General features: G+C 38.2%; 1 protein-coding gene across 1 annotated transcript in view; it reads left to right on the top strand.

Annotated features, from left to right (window-relative positions):
• Ziz (dedicator of cytokinesis protein Ziz) overlaps window positions 1-22,752 on the top strand; it is a 464,297-nt gene that overhangs the window by 143,605 nt on the left and 297,940 nt on the right. Inside the window, 2 exon segments of the mRNA XM_090369931.1 lie at window positions 5,810-5,932; window positions 16,094-16,173. Coding sequence (XP_090226057.1) covers window positions 5,810-5,932; window positions 16,094-16,173 — 203 coding nt within the window.

The following is a 22,752-nucleotide window of genomic DNA, read 5'->3' on the forward strand; positions in this document are numbered from 1 at the left end:
GACCACAGAAATATACATATACGACAAATACATACCATTGTGTATCATGGTTCTTCATTAATAATAATTCTGTGCGCAGACAAAGAATATTTTTTTATTTTAATTTGAGATCTCCAAACCTATCCAAATGTACAGTCACTACGCCCAAACGAGCGTTTGTATGAAAGGAATTACCTATTTCATATAACATGCGAATTTGCGGTAGGCTACAGTAGACAACCACTTTTCTTGCGCATTGCGCATGCCATAAGCAATCGTCCAATACAGTACGTACTATTCCTTCACTAGGCATAGTAAGCAATACTCTCCGAGCAAACTGTAGGTGATATTACTCCAAACTTTCAAGTGCTGCTCTATAGAAAGTACAACATTTAACGAATGCTTATTTCAAATTGAGATACCAACAATTCTTCTTTTGTACAAGTTAAATCATAGTAGGCGGTTGTTTTAAACTCTAGACGAGCAATTTTTGAATTGCCCCCTGAACAATCAAATTTCCCCCATGTGGGGCATGGGACCCACGTTGGGAAACACCGCTCTACATTGAAGAAAATGAGCTGTCTTTTTCTCTTTGATGAAAGTAGTTGCCCTTGCAATACACTTAAATTAAAGTCACTGCTTGATCACCCTACATGGACATCAGTCTTGAATAACTGTTGCCTGTCAGTCCTTAGACAGACCACAGCCAAACAATACATAGCAAAGTATACTCGCAAATAAATGAAAGCACATTAAGTCTGTAATCAAGCAATAGCAGTCCAGTCTACACGGGGTCCAAAGAGAGGAAGTTGTTTTTGTTTGGTTCCACGCAGGTCACAATCATCTGACATGCTCTTTTCTGCTGAGGGTGGATGATCTGCCCGTGTGTGAGAACTCGGAAACTCTTTTTACCATTATTCATATTTTTATAGAATGCCCCATTTTTGCCATTGCACGATGTTTGTTTTACGGATTTTATCAGTCTGGCTGAACCATTTACACTTGACTAGATTTTAGATGACAGAGACAATGTCTGTTTTTAAATTTTTACAGTCTGTTAATTTGTACACATTGAATTTGTATTTGAATTTATTCTTTTATATTTTTGCTATATATTTACCTCTTTTAATGTGGTAGCCTGTTCAGAGGTTACCAGATATATTTTTTGATGTTTGTTCTTTACCTTGACTTGGCACATTATTGCCTTAGTTGTCAATGCACCAATAAACACCAAATAATCAACTAACCAAGTTGATTATTTATGCTTATTATAGATATGCTTATTAATAGTTAATGGTAAGAAAATAGCTTTGAAAATTAGAAGAAAACCTCTTTTTTTTTTTTTTTTTTATGAGAACCCCAAACACGAGAGGTATTAGAACCTATAGTACTTAGTACCGTGCTTGGGTTGGAGGTTGAGAAGACGAAAGAAGATATTTGTTGATATTGGACTTGAACTTCTTTAGATTGTAATTTTCAGGAAATACGTATGAAGGAAGGTTGTTCCAGAAAACGGCAATTGAATGAATAAATGAGGAAGATGAAAAGTTGGTTCTGTGGGTTTGAAGTTGGACAGTAAATGGATGTTGGCTGATGGCGGCACGTGTTCGGACTGTTTTGAAAGAGAGAGCGGGAATTATAGAAGCCAATTCAGAAGAACAGTGCCCATGGAAGTATCTGTAGAAGAGGCATGCAGAAGAAACAATGCGTCTATGAGAAAGCGAGTGGAGAGACTCTGTTAGAGATGAATCATTAATTAACCTAACTGCCCTCTTCTGAATGGAATCAAGAAGCCTAAGAGAGGTTTTGGGGGCACCACCTCAGATGTGGGAACAATATTCCATGGCAGGGCGGATTTGTGATTTATACAGAGTGAGCAGCTGTTTGGAAGAAAAGTAACGCCGAGAGCGAAAGAGAAAACCAAGTTTTTTAGATGCAGAGGAAGCAATATTTGTAATGTGCTTGTGCCAAGAGAGATTAGAAGTCAGGGTAATCCCCAAAAGAGATATATCATTTTGCCTAGAAATCGGAGTGTCACTAAAGATAAGCATAGGAGCAGAAGAATCCTTTTTGCGAGATATAAGACAAGATTGAGTTTTAGAAGGGTTGAAATCAACTAAGTTGTCTTTGCTCCACTGGAGAATTACCTGAAGATCGGCATTTAAGGAATTGGCAGCAGATTTTCGAGAACTTGAAGCTGATTGAGCTGGACAAGGTTTCTCAAAATGGAAAGTTGAATGCAATATGCTATCATCGGCAAAACTATGGATAGGATTTCCAGTTAATGGAAGAAGGTCATTGATATTCAAGAGGAAAAGAGTGGGGGAAAGAACTGAACCTTGGGGGACACCGGCATTAGTGGAGAAGTTAGAAGACAGAGAGCCATCTACCATCACCCTCAGTGAGCGATCAGAGAGAAAACTGGATAACCAATTACTAAAAACAGTTGGCAAACCATAAGATGGAAGCTTGTTTAGAAGACCTTTATGTCAAACATGATCAAAAGCCTTTGAGATGTCAAGAGCAACTACTTGTGTTTCACCGAACCTTTCCATTGAATTAGTCCATAAATGGGTAACATAAGCCAGAATATCACCAGTGGATCGACACTGACGGAATCCATACTGGCGATCGTTGATCAGACGGAAGGTTTCTAGGTAGTTTAAGAGTTGGCGGTTAATTGATTTCTTCATTACTTTAGAAAGAGTAGAAGTAATTGCAATGGGACGATAATTGGATGGGAGGGATTTGTCACCCTTTTTAGGAACTGGCTGGATATGAGCAAATTTCCAAGCAGAAGGAAAAACACCTTTGGAATAAGAAAGTGAAAAAAAGCGGCAAAGAATAGGAGTAAGTTCAGGAGCACAGATTTTGAGAACAAGTGGAGAAATACCATCAGGACCTGGAGCTTTCTTAGCATCAAGATTCATCAAAATCCTTCTGATATCCTTTTGACGGAAGACCACAGGAGGCATTGAATGGAGCGTGTTAGGAATGGTGGGAGGTGTTTTACCAAGATCATTAATACATGAGCTGGAAGAAAAATGGGATGCTAGCAGGTCAGCTTTATCCTTGGCTGAAGTGACAACAGAACCATCTGGTTTGGACAGAGGTGGGAGCAGAGATGGGCAAAAGTTGCGGCCAATAGCTTTGGTAAGAGACCAGAATGCTCGGCTACCATTAGGGCAAGAAGCAAGTTTTCTACTCTTAGCCTGTTCAAACTCTAGTTTGGACTGATTAATAACTGCTTTACAATTGTTGCGAGCTTTGGTGTAGGCAGAAAATGAAACTGAAGAATTAGAAACAAGCCAATTATGATATGCAACATTCTTCTCTTGGACAGCCTTAGCACATTTATTGGAAAACCAAGGTTTAGATAAAGGACGAGAATTTAAAGTGGAGTGTGGGATAAAGGATTCCATTCCTGCAAGAATAATTTCACTGACACGATCTGAGCAAACATTGACATCAGAAGTTTTGAAACAGTAATCAGACCAAGGAAAAGAAGAAAAGAAGTCTCGCAGGTCATCCCATTTTGCATTCTTGTAATGCCAAACAATACGAGGTTGGGAATAGCCATGAGATAAAGGTTCCATTGGAGAAGAGACAATCACCAAGTTGTGATCTGAAGTGCCTAAAGGACCTCTCACTTCAACCTGGTACTTAGAAGAATGTCTGTGACAACCTCAAGGACCCAACTACCTCTTATCTGTTGGTAGCTATTATCCAGTTTGGGCATACAAAAACTGAAAATAAATAACTTCTCTGGAATTCTGATCTGTAAGTTAATGAAAGTGAATCATGTGATACGTAAATAGATTAGAGGATATTAATGGATTTAAAAATAGTAGCAAAAGTTTTTTTTTCCATGATTTTTTTTTTTTTTTTTTTTTTGTCATGAATTTTTTTTAAAAATTCTTATTTGATTTTTTACAATAATTTCACTCTAATGTTTGAACTATCAAGTCAAAATAAGAACACATTAATATTTTTTGTGTTTTTTATACAAAATTTCAAAAATTCATAAAGAAACTCACTCCACAGAGCACACCACTTGTAGCCCAAGTGTGTTTGGAAATTTCACTGCCACAAGTCCACAGACATTTCAGGAACTTGTTTGGGAGGTTAAACAGGAATAGGTGTTGTGCAAGAGAATTTTCAAATTAACTTTTGTTTTTTCATACTGTATTTACAAGTTAAATTGATAGTGTATTGTTTAGCAGTCTTAAATGAATGGGGGGGGGGAAGAGAGAGAGAGAGAGAGAGAGAGAGAGAGAGAGAGAGAGAGAGAGAGAGAGAGAGAGAGAGAGAGAGAGAGAGAGAATCAGTTAATTGGCAATCGGTTGCCTGATTGCCAAGTTGGATCAATATTGATTGCTTTTATATAATCATTAGCATGTGATATGAATATATCAAACAAAAAACAGTTTTATAATTATATAAAATAGAACAAAATGTTCTTGGAGAAAGCTTTATCTGATACATCTGATTGCAAAATTTAAAATTTGTTTTTATGAATGCCAAGGTGGTGTAAATTTTGTCAATTGGCAGTATGCATTATTTTCAGATTTGAAAGTTTTTGTAGACAAGTTTCCAGTACTTCTCAGTATCATTGAAGATAAAGAAATAGATGAAGCTGTGGATGTTTTGCAGTATCTGTTCCATCAATTTTGTTGTGAGAATTTACCAGAAGCTATTATGTAACAAGAAAACACTGACTTACATTAGTCCTTGGTTGGGGAACCAACAAGTGCACAACGAGCTTTAAATATAACAAATTATCTGAAGTTATAATTAATTATCATTTTAACAATTCCTCATAGTAGTGCTTATTGTTAGAGGATATATTCAACTAGGCGAAAAAACAAACTCTGTTCACAGCTTCTCTTTCTGATGAAACTATAGAAATGCTCTTGACAGCCAAGCCTAGAGAGCAGAGCCATTGTTATAAGCAAAAATTTGTCCTCTTAAAAAATGTTGAGCCGAAGTATGCAGTGCCATCTCCTTGGAAGCAATCATAATTAGTTGGTGACTAATAGACAATCTAAAAGTAATCAACAGAGAGAAAATTGCAGGTGTGCTAAAGTTTGAAGCATACTGTACTGGTAAACAATCCTGTGGTTTTATCTTAATATAAAATGCTATGATGTCAGTGAAATTATATTTCAAGTCCAGATTCTGGAATAAAAGAGCTCTTGCTTTTTCTGATAAAATTATGATATTTATTGCTTTATGAAAGTTTAACTTAGCAGCTATCTAATGTCCAGCCAATTTATGTACAGCTATTCAGTGCCTTATCTCAGAAGCAAATACTTTACCCCTTTTTAAATAAATTGTAATATTTTGATTAGGTCATAGCAAAAAGGGTGATGGTAAAGAAAGCCTGCACGAGAAGCATTCAAAAGTTCGATGAAATTTACCGGAAAAAGTACTTTGTCGTAACGGCATTTGTATTGTTGCTTGCTCGGTAAACAGACGGTGGGTGTTATTGGTCTGGCGTAGAAGTTGAATCCCACGGGAGCTTGAAACCCTCCCAAAGTGGAGGGGGGGGGTGACCTGACCTTTTTTCTTTAGAATCACTGGTGGACTAGTGGATAAATTTTTTATTAAGAAAAAAAAAGGCAAAGGAAGCCCACATGAGAAGCACCTCAATTTTCGAAAAAGTTTACCAGTGAAACTACATTACGAAAATTTTTTTACGACGCCAGAACTTCCAATATGACTCTGTTTGTGATTCAATTGGTTAATTCAATTAGTGATTCTAATTATATAATATAATTTATAACAAAAAGTATATAATTTGATAAAAAAAAAATATTATTTTTTCCAGGCCTGTGTTTAAGCCATTTTCTGGAGATCTTGATACTTCACCTGAAATTAGCCCTATTTATAAACAAGAAGGTTCAAAGTTATCTGACGAAGATCTACTGAAGTTTCTTTTTGAGTTAAAAAAGTAAGTTTTGTATTATTTCTCTTTAGACTGTTAAAAATATTACTTTATTTACAAATATAATTCAAGGTACAAAAAATATATATGACTATTTGTACCTGTGACAGCTAAGCAAGGTGGGGGATTGACTTTACATGGGTGACAAACTATTGTTAGCAGGTATCAGTATTAGTAGTGGCAAGTGATGCAAGAAAGCAAGCTTATAAAGCATCAGCCAAAAAAAAAAAACCCTAGTTCTTCCTTAAATATATTCAAACCACCCAAAGAATTTGTTAAATATATTCAAACCACCCAAAGAATTTGTTAAATATATTCAAACCACCCAAAGAATTTGCTTAGTTCATCCTTAAATATATTCAAACTACCCAAAAAACAAATGGAAGTTATTAGTGTTCCCTCCGGGGGTTCAGCGCTGGGTCCATCATTGTTTTCATTATTTATTAATGATATTGATAAATATTAGGCTTAATGTTTAAGTTTGCAGATGACAAAGGTTGGTAGGATGGTTGATGACAATAATCAACCCATGCACGGTACAAAGTACTATAGGTTTTATTTTGTACAGACCATTAAGAGCAGTGCCCATTGATAATCACTCTGTCTTCTCCCACTCGCCCATCCCTTTAGCAGTAATTTGCCCTTAATGCCACATTCCTCCACTTTGTACAGCAGCCTTTTATGTGCAACAGTATCAAAAGCCTTCCTAAAATCCAAGTATAATGATATCAAAATGATTTTTTGCATCAAGTTCCTTGGTTAATGCAATCAGATTGGCCAGACAAGATTTCCCAATAACAAATCCATGCTGTAACTGCAGTATAATTGCATTCCTGTCTAGATGGTCCTGTATTACTTCTTTAACCAGCTACTCTGTTATTTCTCCTTGAATAGAGATTAAGCTGTAATTACTCATGTCACCTTTTTGATCCCTTTTGTGAATTAGGGATACATTTGCACATCTCCAGTCCATAGGAACATTCCCTGAATCCAAAGATGCTCTCAATTATGGCTAAGGGTTTCCTTACCTCCTTTGCTGCTTCCCTTAATATAATTGGATAGATTCCATCCACCCAATGAAGTTACCAGATCCTTAGTATTCTAGTATCCTTAGTATTCTAGTGAGGGACATCGATTTTTCCAACCCACCCCCTAAAAACAATATACACATATATTTTTTGAAATTTTTTATATACATAACTACATAATTTTTTATAAAAAATATTCACACACAAAATAAATTAAATACATATACTTCTTTGAACTAAACTTATAAAATAAAACATTCTATACAGTGGGACCAACTGATGATGTTACCAACAGCAAATTCAAAATGGGAAGCATTCAAAGAACTTATCTTGGAAGCTACTAGGCTTTACATACCAACTAAGAAATATTGTTCGAGGTTTAGGCCAAAATGGATGTCAGATGAACTAATGAGGCATATGGCAGAGAAGAAAAATGCATGGGATACTTACAAATTAACACATGACACAGAAGCCTATGATAGATACAAGTTGATATGCAACCAAGTTACAAAGGAGGTTAGGCAGGCGAAGGCAGATTACGAGAAATCCTTGGCAAGGGATGCAAAGAAAAACAGCAAAGAGTTCTTTACTTATGTAAACTCTAGAAGGAAGGGGATGAATCAGATTGGTCCACTTGATATTGATGGGTCAACTGTTGATGATCCTGCTCAGGTAGCTAACAAACTAAATGAATATTTTGCATCGACATTCACACATGAGGAGTTATTCAGCAAGGGGAATGCCAGAGGTGAATTCAACTCTAGCAGTCAGCTACTGAATCTTGAAATAACTGGGAGTAAAGTGGAGGAGAAACTGTTGAAGATAAACACAAGAAAGGCACCCGGGGTGGATGGGATCTATCCAGTTATATTAAAGGAGGCAGCAAAGGAAGTAAGCAAACCCTTAGCCATGATTATGAGAGCTTCCTTGGACTCAGGGGAGGTACCCATAGACTGGAAATGTGCAAATGTGACCCCAATTCACAAAGGAGGATCAAAGGCTGACACAAGTAATTATAGACCTGTGAGCTTAACTTCTGTTCCCGGAAAATTAATGGAGGCACTGGTTAAAGAAGCACTGCAGGATCATTTAGACAAGACTTCAGTTATAGCTCAGACACAGCATGGTTTTGTTAAGGGGAAGTCTTGCCTGACCAACTTGATTGGTCAGGCAATATGATGCAGTCACAAAAGAACTGGATGCAGGGAATAACTTTGATATTATATACTTGGATCTTAGAAAGGCTTTTGATACTGTTGCACATGGAAGACTGCGACACAAATTGGAGCAGTGTGACATTGGAGGCAAATTGCTGCTATGGATAAAGGGGTGGTTGAGGGGGAGAAGACAGAGAGTGGTAATCAATGGACACTGCTCATCGTGGACTAATGTTATTAATGGAGTCCCTCAGGGCTCAGTGTTGGGTCCATTATTGTTTTCTGTATTTATAAATGATATTGATGATGGTATATCAAGCTTAATGTCCAAGTTTGCAGATGATACAAAGGTTGGCAGGGTTGTCAAGGACACTACTGACACTATGCTGCTGCAACAGGATCTGGGAAGGTTGAGCAGATGGGCTGAGAGGTGGCAAATGAAGTTTAACATTGACAAATGTAAAATACTACACATGGGAAACAGCAACCCCAGAGCAACGTATCAACTCTGTGGTACTACACTGACAGAGGTAGAGAATGAAAGGGACTTGGGGGTGATTGTGCAGGCAGATATGAAGTTCTCTGAGCAGTGCAGATGGGCTGCAAGAGTAGCTCATGGAGTATTGTCAATGATATACAGGAATTTTTCCAGCAGGGATAAGGAGGTGATTATTCCATTGTATAAGGCAATGGTCAGGCCACACCTAGAGTACTGTATACAGGTCTGGAGGCCTCATTTCAAGAAGGATGTAGAGCTGCTGGAACGAGTACAGAGAAGGGCAACAAGATTAGTGAATGGAACAAAGGGGTGCTCGTACGAAGAAAGGCTTAAGTTTTGCAAATTACAGTGTCTGGAGACTAGGCACCAGCGAGGTGATCTGATAGAGGTGTATAAAGCCTTGAATGGTTTAAGCATGCTCAATGCTGATGGGATTCTTCCTCTAGCTCAGAAAAATCACCTGAGAGGGCATAAATTCAAATTGAGGAAAGACAGATGTAGGATAGACGTGCGGAAATTTGCCTTTAGCCAGCGGGTGGTTGGTTGGTGGAACAGACTGCCATCCCTTGTGGTGGAGGTTGATAGCCTAAATAAGTTTAAGGCTCAGCTGGACAGGTATTTTGAACGAACAGAGGGGTGAAGTGGAAGTGGGTTTTTTTTTTTTTTTTTTTTTTTGGCTGATGCTGCATAAGCTTGCTTTCTTGCATCAAATGCCTCTGCTAATGCTAATGCTAACATCACACACTTCCTAAAAAAACAAATGTAGCCTATATTTGTTTTATTTCACAGAAATAGCTAATTATATAGGTATTTATGTGAAATAATAATAAAAATACAGTACCTTACAGTACTTTTAACAATAAAAACAATTGAAATTAAATAATATAATTAAATATATTTTCCGCGGAGTGAATTTTTCTCAATAATTCTTCATTATTTGCTGTCTTCGTAAAATTATCCACAAGAATTAGCAAAATTTCACTTAACTTGTATTATAGTTTTCAGCGTTTCTACTGTCAGTTGTTTTTCTGACATCCAGAACTCATTTACTACCGAAAAAACTCTTTCCGGTGTACCACAGAGTACTACTCTGTACGTTATACCAATGGTTCCGGGACGTCTTTTCACTTTAGACTGAAATGGGAAGGTGTTTTTTTTTTTTTTTTTTTGCATCTTGCATCATAGGCATATGAAACCATAAGGTTTTATTCGGAACAGTAGTAAACATAACTGCAGTATAATTTCACTGAAGTACAGAATTCACTCACCATTATTTTCAGCCTTTCAGAAAGAGTTTTAAAGATATCTGCCATTTATCTTCTGCTGTGTTTTGTTGTGATTACTTCTTTTAAAATAATTATGTATATGTTGCAACTTTGAAAAGTTGCTTTTTTATTCATTTTTTGCTGATTTGGTGCTTGGTTAAAAAAAAAAAGAAAAGGTTCCTGACCCCTTTTAACCTAAGTAGTTGTTGCACCAATAAATCTTAAGAACAAGAGGTCTAATTTCACAGGCACTCCCTAACTAGGGGCTGGCATCTGGTGAGTATGGGGTTGGCACACCCAGGGTCCTGAGCTGGATATCATCATTCTTCTCTTTCTTTCTTGGTGATTCCTTTCTGCTTCTCTCAGGGTAATTCAGAATTTTTTTTTTTTTTTGCTGGTGCAGCATAAGCTTCAGGCTTCCTTGCACCATATGGCTAATGATAATAACTAATAACCCCATGTGACCTTTTTTGTTAAGCTTCAACAATTTCTTTTTCCCTTTCCTTTCAATTATTACAAAATCATTTAGCTCGCTATTAGAGTTTGATAAACTTTTGGCATCCCCCCCTTCCCAAAAGAATTCTTCAGTTTTTCAGCTTATGCAGCATCAGCCAAAATAAAAAAAAAAAAAAAAAACACACCATTCCCTTCAAATGCCTATCCAGTTCCTACTTAAATTTATTTAACCTATCAACTTCCACAACGACAGATGGAAGTTTGTTCCAGCAATTAACCACCCGCTGGCTAAAGGCAAATTTTCGCACATCTGTTCTACCTCTGTCTTTTCTTAATTTGAATTTATGCCCCCTTAGGTTCGTAATCTGAACAAGTGGAAGGATCCCATCAGAATTCAGCGTGCTCAACCCATTCAAGGACTTATACACCTCAATCAGATCACCACGCAGGTGCCTAGTCTCCAGCCACTGCAATTTGCAGAACTTAAGCCTCTCTTGGTAAGAGGATCCCTTCATTCCCCTCACCAATCTTGTTGCCCTTCTCTGTACACACTCAAGCAAATCTACATCCTTCCTAAAATGAGGCCTCCAGATCTGTACTCAAGGCGTGGCCTGATCATTGCTTTATACAGAGGGACAATCACCTCCTTTTCCCTGCTAGCAAAATTTCTATATATCATTGACAAAACCCCATGACCTGCCCTGCCAGCCTGTCTGCATTGCTCAGAAAACTTCATATCTGACTGCACAATTACTCCCAAGGTCTTTTTCATTTTCTACCACCTTAAGTTTAGTACTACACAGTTGGTACGTTTCTCTGGGGTTACTTCTACCCATATGCAGTACTTTGCATTTGTCAAGGTTAAACTTCAGTTGCCACTTAGTACATCTGCCCAAATTATCTAGATCCTGTTGCAGTAGCACACTGCCATGGCTGTCATTAAAAACCCTGCCAACCTTTGTATCATCTGCAAACTTCGACATTAAGCCTGATATACCTTCATCAATATCATTGATAAATATACAAAACAACAGTGGACCCACCACCGAACCCTGTGGGACTCCACTAATAACATTAGTCCACGAAGAGCAGCATCCATTGATTACCACTGTCTGTCTTCTCCCACTTAACCATCCTTTTATCCATTGTAGCAGCTTACCCTTAATACCATTCTGCTCCAATTTGTACAATAGTCTTCCATGCGCAACAGTGTCAAAAGCTTTCCTGAAATCCAAATATATGATATCAAAATTATTTTTTGCATCCAGTTCCTTTGTAACCACATCATAATATCCTATCAAATTTGTCAGACAAGGCTTTCCCTTAACAAACCCATGCTGTGTCTGAATTATTGCTGCAGTCTTGTCTTGATGATCCTGCAATGCATCTTTAACCAGTGACTCCATTATTTTACCCGGAATAGAAGATAAACTAGCTGGTCTGTAATTACTCGTGTCGCCCTTCGATCCCCCTTTATGAATTGTTGATACATTTGCACATCGCCAGTCGGTGCGGACCTCCCCCGAGTCCAAGGATACTGTTCTTTCTATTCTTTGCTAGGGATTTTCATAATCTGCCTTTGGTCCTGGAAATTGTCACAAATATTCTCTCAGATATGCCAGACAAGCTGTACTTGCTACCTAGGAATCTAAAACGCTGATGCAACTGATATTCGGGTGACATTCAAGTCAAGTGGACCCAATTTCGGTGAAGTCCGGATGGTCTGTGACCACCAGATCCTCTTCTTGCATCTTCATGATGGTGGGGCTGTTAGTAATGCTAGGTATAACCTCCATGCACAAGCACACTGTGGGTGGCCACCCAGGTGTGAACCAACATAAGCAGGGGTTGAGGTGTGGCGTCTACACCACAGGGAGGAATGCCGCCCCTCTGTGTTATCAGGCAATACTAGGTGGTAGATGACTCTCATCAACCAGTGCAATACCACCACTTTGCTTATTGGAGGCTAGAAGTGGTGGAACCCGTGTTTAGTCTCTAGAGCTAAGTTCCGGTCAACCCTTCCCCATCTCTTTCATCATGCAGTATGACTGATGAATTTTGAGGTTATGATCATCATGGCGAGATCCAATCTTCCTTACATTTCGAGGGTACAGGTGTAAAGCGGTGTTTGCAGGCCGGCCACTAGTTAGTATACCAAACCAAACCTATTGGTAACTCTTTAAGGGGGCTTCCGGATCGGCTAGTTTATAATCTTGCTACCTCTATTCTGCCAGATAGTGACTGGAGGGAGTCTGATCAGTATGTATATAGGGGGGGGGGCATTGTTGAGGCCACGTTATGTCAAGGATCTGGGTATATTTTTACCGTGTGTATGCCATATCCAAAAATTTCATTACTTCATACAGAAATCCCCCCCCCCCCTTTCTTACTATTGAATACACCATGAATTGTCAAACTAATAGAGTAAGCTTATCTGCAAAATGATTTAAACCTCCCAAACACTTCCTAGTTCATTTCACAAATATACGTGGTCTCAATTCTAATCTCAACGATGTCCATTTCCACTTATAGTCTGCCAAACCCCATGTACTTTCCTGACAGAATCTCAGTTATTGGTTGATTCAACCACTGCTCATCTCAGTTGCCCAAATTATTTGCTGTATGATTCCTTTCGCTTCAAAGGTAGTACTTGTGCATATGTCTGTTCTGATATTCCCTGTCAGAGACTTTGGAATCTTCCCTTTTCAGTCTTCTATGGCTTAAAATCTCTCTACCTCATTGTGTCAAATTCATCTCTTGTCTACTGTTTTCCCAACTCCACTAATCACTTGGAGCTCTTTGCAACTTGATTTTCTCCAGTCCAACTTTCCTAACAGTGAGATAATATTCCTTGGTGATTTTAATATTCACAACTCCAGTGGGCTTCAGTTTTCTAGTCGCACCGACCCAGCTGGTTGAGATGGTGAGGCTTTTGCAATTACTAATGACCTTGCACAGATTGTTCATTTACCTACAAGAATATCGGACAATCCTAACCATACAGCCAACATGTTTGATCTTTTTCTCAAAAACAACCCTTTTAAGTACACGGTCGAAGTGAGTGGTCCTTTAGGCACCTCAGATCACAACTTGGTGATTGTCTCTTCTCCAATGGAGCCTTTATCTCATGGCTATTCTCAACCTTGTATTGCTTCGCATTATAAGAATGCAAAATGGAAGTATCGCATGATAATTCTATCAATTTTTCCTTTTCAATAGTTGTCAATCCAAATTCATCATCTTGTTCATTGACAAATGGATTCTGTATCCACGCGAACTTTGTAAAATCAAGATCTTCGAAATAATGTGAAAAGTGCATTAGCAAACCATCCAAGTGTTCAGTAAATAGATTTTTGTTTGCTTCAATATTAACTCTGGCGCAGAAATCATTTAAAAGTGGAAAAATGTCAAACTTATTTTTTTGTAAATTTGATTTCCAAAGCTCCAATTTTTTTATGAATGCTTTCACTTTGTCTTTTTGAATCAGTGAATGCATTTGTGGTCCTTGCATTGATTTATTCAAAACACTCAATTTTCCAAAAATTTCAACCAAATAGGCAAGTTTAACAATAAAGTTATCATTCCTAAATACATTTGCCTCTTCATTATGATTTTCATCAAGAAAAATTGCAATCTCTTCTTTGAGTTCAAACACCCTTTGAATCACTTTTGCACAAGATAGCCAGTGCACTTCACAATAGTATAGAAGTGAGGTATAATTAGCTTCCATATCTTCATACAGCTTTTCAAACAACCTAACTTTTAAAGCAGTGTTTTTTATGTAGTTTATAACTTTTGTAACATTTTGTAAAAATGTTGTTAAGCTCCTCGCTCATATTTTTTGACACAAGTGCATGCTCTGTGAAGCATGCAGCGCATCCAGATAACTTCGGGTGCTTTCTTTTTAACTAATGCTTGAAGACCTGCCTTGTGTCCTGACATTGACTGTGCTCCGTCAGTACAGAGTCCAGTGCAGTTATTCCACTTTATGTCGTTCTCATCAAAAAAAAGTGTTAATTATATTAAAAATTTCATTGGATGTGGCCTTTCCAGGAATGGGGTTGCAAAATAATATATCTTCCATTATGTATATATTAAGTGCAATAGCATCATTAATACACAGCCATTTCTGAATAAACAAAATATTTATAAGGTGGCATCGTTTTAAGTTATATCTCGTATTGTGAATACCCTCACAACGATTTGCCATAATATTGCACTACTTCGAATAAGTAACGCTTCACTATAAGGAGAAGACTAATATTACTTATTCTCAGATAGGTACCGCCACCCAGACGCACCTTTTCAGGGCTATTTGGCCCTTCTTCGGTGGGTGGGTAGGTACCTAATGATGGCAAAACAGTTATGAAGTATAAGGCAAAACAGTTATGAAGGCTTTAGCCCTAAATGCATCTTATATCTTCCATTATATTAGTTTCTGCAACATATCAAACATATGCAACTAAATGAGCATCTTTAGCTACATCAGTTGCCTCATCTACTTGTATGGCAAATTTCGAAGTATGCAGTCAAGAAACTAACTGATCGCAAAGATCTTCAGATATATCATCGATTCTTCTGCCAACTGTATTATCAGCAAGCGGTATTTGTCGCAACTGTTTCGCATACGATTCGGCGAACATTATTTTAACCATATCAATAGCTGCTGGCAAAACTAGAGTTTCTCCTATTGTGTGTGGTTTTTTACATTTCGCGATTCTGTAAGAAACTTGGTACGACGCTAGCAATGCATTTGATGGAACAGAAACTATATTTTTTTTGAACGTTTGCTTTTGTTTATTAAACTCATCTAATTTTCTTTGAAAAAATTCTGTGGGCTTTCCAATGTATTCAGAATGCATAGTTTTAAGGTGCCGTTTTAATTTGCCTGGTCTCATACTATCTGCAGCCAAAACTTTCGTACAAAACAAACACATTGGTTTTTCCAAGCCATTTATAATAACACTTGTGAATCCTAATGATAAATAGGATGAATCGTATTTTCTTGTATTGGGAGTTCTACCTCCTTGTTCCCTGTTGCTTGTATTCCTGCTACCTTTACTTGTATCAGCATCAGTATCTTCATTATTAGTGGATTTTCTCTTGTAACCAGTCAAAAATTTATCCATTCGTCTAAAAATATTAGGATTAAATTTATATTCTTAAAAAATACAACTTCTAAATTACTAACGATTATTATCAGTAAGTAATCACGCCAAAAACAATAAAATACACAATCGCACACCACTGAAACCATATTTTCAACCATGCAGCTAATGCTATACTATGCAATCTACCTATATATGTCATACATAGTACGCACTAAATTATATATATTACATTACATCATATCAATCCATTTCAGCAAAATATAACATTTTTTTTCCAAATAAATGTTTATCTCATATTTATATCAAAGTTAGAGTGAAATAGGTGGTGGTAAATGCTTTAAAAAATAGGTTATAAAATTTAATGTTATGTTATGAAAGTTTATTTATATGTATATATTTTTTTATTTATTTATGTGTGTTATGTTATAAAAATTACATTTCTGTTAAACTTTTCACACCTCCTTTTGCATTAGGCCGTGCCTCCCAGTTTGGAAATCGCTGGTCTAGTAGATGCATATTTAATGAATGAAAACAGTGTTATGCTCAGAAAGAGAGGGGGCATGTAATGATAACTACTATATTTATCTCAAATATTTGAACGTAATATTACATATTTAATGCATTTTTATTTGCTACTCATTCTATTTACAGACCTGAGAAGTTAAAACATCTAACTGTTATTCCAGGACAGATCAAAATTTCTACACATATCTTAAAGGGAACAGTTCAAAGTAAGCATTTTTTTTTTTTTTTATTGTAATCTGTAGCTGTTTAGTATTATTATTATTATTATTATTAACCATGTGGTGAAAAGAAGCCTGAGGATTTTGCTGCATCAACCAAAAATAAAATAAATAAAATAAAATTATGCCCGTGTGTTTTTCTCCTTATGTAAGTACCTATCCATTTGAAATGAAAGAAAATCCTTCAATACAGTCTAAACCTCTTCCCTCATAATTTGAATTTATGGCTCTTAGTTCCAGAAATCATTTATAACCATGAAATTCCACCCTCCTTCATTTTACTATCTTCTTTCTCAGCGCTTATAGACCTCAATTAAATCTCCTTTAAGGTGCTTAGTTCCTAAACTCTGTATTCCATATATTTGAAGGCTTTGCTCATATGGGCATCCTTTTGCTAGTCTCACAAGGTGGGTTACATACCTTTTTTTAGTTGTTTTCAAGAGGCTTACCTTTAGAAGATTAAAAAGATTTCTTTTTTTTTTTTTTTTTTTTAGGCATGGTCCTCCATATTTGGCATAGTATTCAAGTGCAGTCTTACAAATGCTTTATACAGTGAGATTATGATCATCCTATCTTTGTAAGAAAATAAATTAGGACATGTCTCCTTGAGTAGCACAGTAGTTATAATCTCCACACAGCCACTGCTTGTTAAAGACCCAAGTTCAATTCCCATTAGTGATGCAAAGAATTTTTATGGTTTTTTTCAGAGTGCAGCTGAGTTAATCATGTGTGGTTTTCTTGTATGGTTTTGTTCTCCTGGAAACCCTGATTTTAAATCCAACAAATGGCAAACTGACTGAAGAATGCTCGTAACTGCAAACATGATATACAACTACCTCATAGCTTAGGTGTGTGTGTGTGTGTTTTAAGTGCCAAAGTAGGTAATCGATATGACACCACAGGTCGCCCTTGCCACCTGTCCACACTGCTTGGAGAACCTCATGTCCACCCATATTGTAACCACCAAATCCCTTTCTTCCACTGCTCTTTTAAATTCAACTCCCACCAAGTGTACAAGTTATTTTGAGGTTGCTGTTCCATATTGCAGTTCTGTTCCACCTTGCATTTTGCTGCAATGCTTAAAGCCTAACCAAGTTGTCCTGAAGGAGTGCTGCTTGGTGCTGTTATCAAAACTGTTCTTGAATATGTTTGTTCATAATATTGATCTTTAGTTTTGCATCTGCAAAGATAAATTATATATCATTTCAAATTTTCCAACTGAAATAGTTTATGTATTTATTTTTTAACCAGAATTTAATGAATTAATTTTTAAATATGAGATTAGGAATTGATACGTGTACATGAATGGCTAACCCAATTGTAATCAGAATATTATAACCACAGTGGCAACAGTTGTCATGTTTATTACTTTGGGTTATTAGCATTAGTAGAGGCATGCGATGCAAGAAAGCAAGCTTATGCAGCATCAGCAAGGAAAAAAAAAAAAATCATCCCGTTTCACCCCTCCATTCGTTCCAAATGACCGTCCAGCTCAGCCTTTAATTTATTCAGGCTATCAACTTCCACAACAAAAGATGGAAGTCTGTTCCACCAATCAACTACCCACTGGCTAAAGGCAAATTTCCAGAAATCTACTCTACAACTGTCTTTCCTCAGTTTGAATCTGTGCCCCCCCTCAGGTTCTTAATCTGAGTAAGAGGAAGAATCCCATCAGCATTTGTCTTGCTCAAGCCATTCAAGGCCGTATACACCTCAGTCAGATCACCTTGCAGGTGCCTACTCTCCAGGTGCTGCAATTTGTGGAACTTAAACCTTTCTTGGCAAGAGCACCCCTTTGTTCCCCTCACCAATCTTGTTGCCCTTCTTTGTACTCATTCTAGCAACTCTACATCCTTCCTAAAATGAGGCCTCCAGACCTGTACGCAGTACTCTAGATGTGGCCTGATAATGGGATAATCACCTCCCTGTCCCTGCTAGCAAAATTCCTATATATCATTGACAAGACTCCATGACCTGCCTTAGCAGCCCATCTGCACTGCTTAGTGAACTTCATATTCGACTGCACAATTAACCCCAGGTCTTTTTCACTTTCCACTTCCCTGCATGTAGTACTACACAGTTGGTACGTTTCTCTTCGGTTATTGCTACCCATATGCAGTACTTTGCATTTGTCAATGTTAAACTTCAGTTGCCACTTCTCAGCCCATTTGCCCAACTTATCTAGATCCAGTTGGAGTAGCATACTGTCTTTACTGTCATTAACAACACTGCCAACCTTTGTATCATCTGCAAACTTGGACATTAAATCTGATATACCTTCATCAATATCATCTTTAAGTAATTCCCACATCAGTACATTGTGATCACTGTCACCCAGTGGTTCCTTTATCTGCAAATTCTTAATGCATGAATAATCACTGTTAATAATCAGATCAAGATTATTACTCCCTCTGGTTGCTGTAGAAAACAGTCATCCAATAAATCCACAAAAGTCTTTTAGCATTAGCATTAGTAGAGGCATTTGATGCAAGAAAGCAAGCTTATGCAGCATCAGCCAAAAAAAAAAAAAAACCACTTCCACTTCACCCATCTGTTCGTTCGAAATACCTGTCCAGCTGAGCCTTAAACTTATTTAGGCTATCAACTTCCACGACAAGGGATGGAAGTCTGTTCCACCAACCAACCACCCACTGGCTAAAGGCAAATTTCCGCACGTCTATCCTACATCTGTCTTAGCTCAATTTGAATTTATGCCCTCTCAAATGATTACTCTGAGGAAGAATCCCATCAGCATTGAGCATGCTCAAACCATTCAAGGCTTTATACACCTCTATCAGATCACCTCGCTGGTGCCTAGTCTCCAGACACTGTAATTTGCAAAACTTAAGCCTTTCTTCGTAAGAGCACCCGTTTGTTCCATTCACTAATCTTGTTGCCCTTCTCTGTACTAGTTACAGCAGCTCTACATCCTTCTTGAAATGAGGCCTCCAGACCAGTATACAGTACTCTAGGTGTGGCCTGACCATTGCCTTATACAAGGGAATAATCACCTCCTTATCCCTGCTAGAAAAATTCCTATGTATCATTGACAATACACCATGAGCTACTCTTGCAGACTGTCTGCACTGCTCAGAGAACTTCATATCTGCCTGCACAACCACCCCCAGGTCCCTTTCATTCTCTACCATTGTCAGTGTAGTACCACAGAGTTGATACGTTGCTCTGGGGTTGCTGTTTCCCATATGTAGTACTTTACATTTGTCAATGTTAAACTTCATTTGCCACCTCTCAGCCCATCTTCCCAAAACTGAACCCTGAGGGACTCCACTAATAACAATAGTCCACGATGAGCAGTGTCCATTGATTACCACTCTATCTTCTCCCTCTCTAAATGCCTTTATCCATAGCAGCAATTTGCCTCCAATGCCACACTGCTCCAATTTGTGCAGCAGTCTTCCATGTGCAACAGTATCAAAAGCCTTTCTAAGATCGAAGTATATAATATCAAAGTTATTCCCTGCATCCAGTTCTTTTGTGACTGCATCATAGTATCCAATCAAATTGGTCAGGCAAGACTTCCCCTTAACAAAACCATGCTGTGTCCGAGATGTAACTGAAGTCTTGTCTAGATGATCCTGCAGTGATTCTTTAACCAGTGCCTCCATTAATATTCCTGGAACAGAAGTTAAACTCACAGGTCTATAATTACTTGTGTCAGCCTTTGATCCTCCTTTGTGAATTGGGGTCACATTTGCACATCTCAAAGTCTGTGGGTACCTCCCCTGAGTCCAAGGAAGCTCTCATAATTATGGCTAAGGGTTTGCTTACTTCCTTTGCTGCCTCCTTTAATATAACTGGATAGATCCCATCCACCCCAGGTGCCTTTCTTGTGTTTATCTTCAACAATTTCTCCTCCACTTTACTCTCAGTTATTACACGATTCTCTAGCTTACTGCCAGAGTTGAATACACGTCTGGCATTCCCCTCCCTGAATAACTCCTCATGTGTGAATGTCAAAGCAAAATATTCATTTAGTTTGTTAGCTACCTGAGCAGGATCATCAACAGTTGACCCATCGATATCAAGTGGACCAATCTGATTCATCCTCTTCCTTCTAGAGTTTACATAAGTAAAGAACTCTTTGCTGTTTTTCTTTGCATCCCTTGCCAAAGATTTCTCGTAATCTGCCTTCGCCTGCCTAACGTCCTTTGTGACTTGGTTACAGATCAACTTATATCTATCATAGGCTTCTGTGTCACGTGTTAATTTATATGTATCCCATGCATATTTCTTCTCAGCCATATGTCTCATTAGTTCATCTGACATCCATTTAGGCCTAAACCTTGAACAATATTTCTTAGTTGGTATGTAAAGCCTAGTAGCTTCCCATTTTGAATTTGCTGTTGGTAACATCAGTTGGTCCCACTGTATAGAATTTAAATACTGTCTCAGTCCATTGTAGTCGCCTTTACGAAAGCAATAACCCTTCCCTTTACCCCTAATGGTAGTTACCTCTTTGAGTAAATCCCACTTCAGCACACTGTGATCACTGCCACCTAGTGGTTCATTTATCTGCAGAATCTTAATGCATGACGAATCACTACTGATAATCAAATCAAGAGTATTACTCCCTCTAGTTGTCTCCCGAACATGCTGATGTAGAAAACAATCATCCAATAAATCCACAAAAGCCTTGTTAGTGTGTGAGTGACCAACCCACAAATTCCAGTCAATATCTGGGAAATTAAAATCCCCCATTATGAGACTCTCTGATTTACTGGCCCACTCTATTTCCCTGTTCAGTTTCTTATTATACTCATCAGAGTCATTAGGCCTATAGCACACTCCTACTCTCAATTTTGATCTCCCAATGCTTATGTCACACCAAACTGACTCGACACTGCACTGTCCAGCAATGTCGACTGGCTTCACTTCCTTGGATTTTATGTGTTTCTTAACTAATAGCATAACCCCTCCCCCCTTCCTATCCTGTCTATCCTTTCTGTAGACGTTGTACTCCCCAAATTCCAGTTCTGCATTTCTTATATGTGTGTGACACCACGTCTCTGAAATCCCAACAATATCTGCCTTTGATGTTTTGAGCAATACCTCAGATTCATCAAATTTATTTACTAAACTCCAAGCATTGGTGTACACTCAAGTATACATGCACATGTTTCTATTCTTAGCTACCCTAACACAACCCATGTGTTTACTTGTACCGCAATGACTCCCAGCAGTCTCTGTAATATCCTGCATCTTGTTTTTCAGGCTTCTGCTCATTCCAATAGAGCAGTGCTAGAATCTCTTTCACCTCTGCCAGTGGCTACTGTTAATCTATTAGTCTTTGTATCCCCCCAAGCTAGCAGTTTTCGACCCACCTAACACTGCCTCGATAGCATCAGTAGATATTCTTGCACTCTTTCTATTTAAGTGTATCCCATCCCTGTAGAAGCAGTCTCTCCTGTTAACAAGTACAATCCAGGCTGAAAAAAATTCTACCCCCTTGAGCCTTGCACAATCTTTCCAGGGCCGAATTGATTGACAAGGCTCTCATCATATACTCCCTCCTATCGTGTCTGGGCAGAATTGCAGACACTTTCAAGGCGCCTCCATAGCCAGGTGGGAAGGAGCAGCAGTGCGTAGCACACGCTTCTTGATTAGACCGGGGTTCGAGCCCGTCACCACCAAATACGGAGGATGCGGAAAGGTCATTCAGGGAATGACCACCGCATATCCCGGAGCAATATGGCCTTAGTTGCTAATGCTCCTAAAAACCAAATAACAACAACATAACAACGCAGACACTTTCAAATTCAACCCTAATTCATGGCTTTTTTTCAACAGTGACCTGTACTTGTTAAGTAATTCTGCCGGTCTCCTACTCTTAATATCATTAGTGCCAACGTGTACAACTATATCACCTTTTGTGCCCTTAAAAGATGATATCCGCCCTACAACGTCATGAACCTTTGCCCTTGGCAGACATACCCTGGTCCTGTTCCACCTATCCTTTTTACAAAGCATGTTCCCCATTTCCCTGACAATAGTCACCAACAACTACTAGTTCCTGTGGGACCAGCGCATTCTGCCTTGGGTGTTGCCACTGTGTTGCGTGATGACCAAGTGCAAGCTCTGGCGTTGATGTGGGCAGCTGAGAGCTTGATGGGGCCCCTCAATTTAGATCCTTCGAGGGCATCCACCCTGTCCTTCAGGCTCTCATATAGGCCCATAACTACGCTGAGTTGTAGCCTGATTTCGTTACACTCCTTGCATTGTGCACATACACACACAAAGACATCCCCCATGGCAATATCATGTCCCATACCCGATTGCTCCACAAACATCATGCAAGCAGTGCATTTTAAAAGGCTGTGATTCAGAGGGCAACTGCCCCCCCTCAGTTCTCCCCTGAGCCACAGCACTCCCATTAGCTTGAGCCTTTTGCTTTGCTGCTCTGGTCTGAGTCATGATTTCGATTTAATTTCAATAAAATTTCAATTTCAGTACAAAATTATAATCCTCAACTTGTGTCCCAACACAGTTATAACGCTATATATATTTTTCAGTATCAAGTGTTATCTACGAGTTCCGTTTATATAACTT

Source organism: Mastigoproctus giganteus, chromosome 1 (genome assembly GCF_048544385.1).
Source record: "Mastigoproctus giganteus isolate SK-2022 chromosome 1, ASM4854438v1, whole genome shotgun sequence".
Classification (NCBI taxonomy): Eukaryota; Metazoa; Arthropoda; class Arachnida; order Uropygi; family Thelyphonidae; genus Mastigoproctus; species Mastigoproctus giganteus.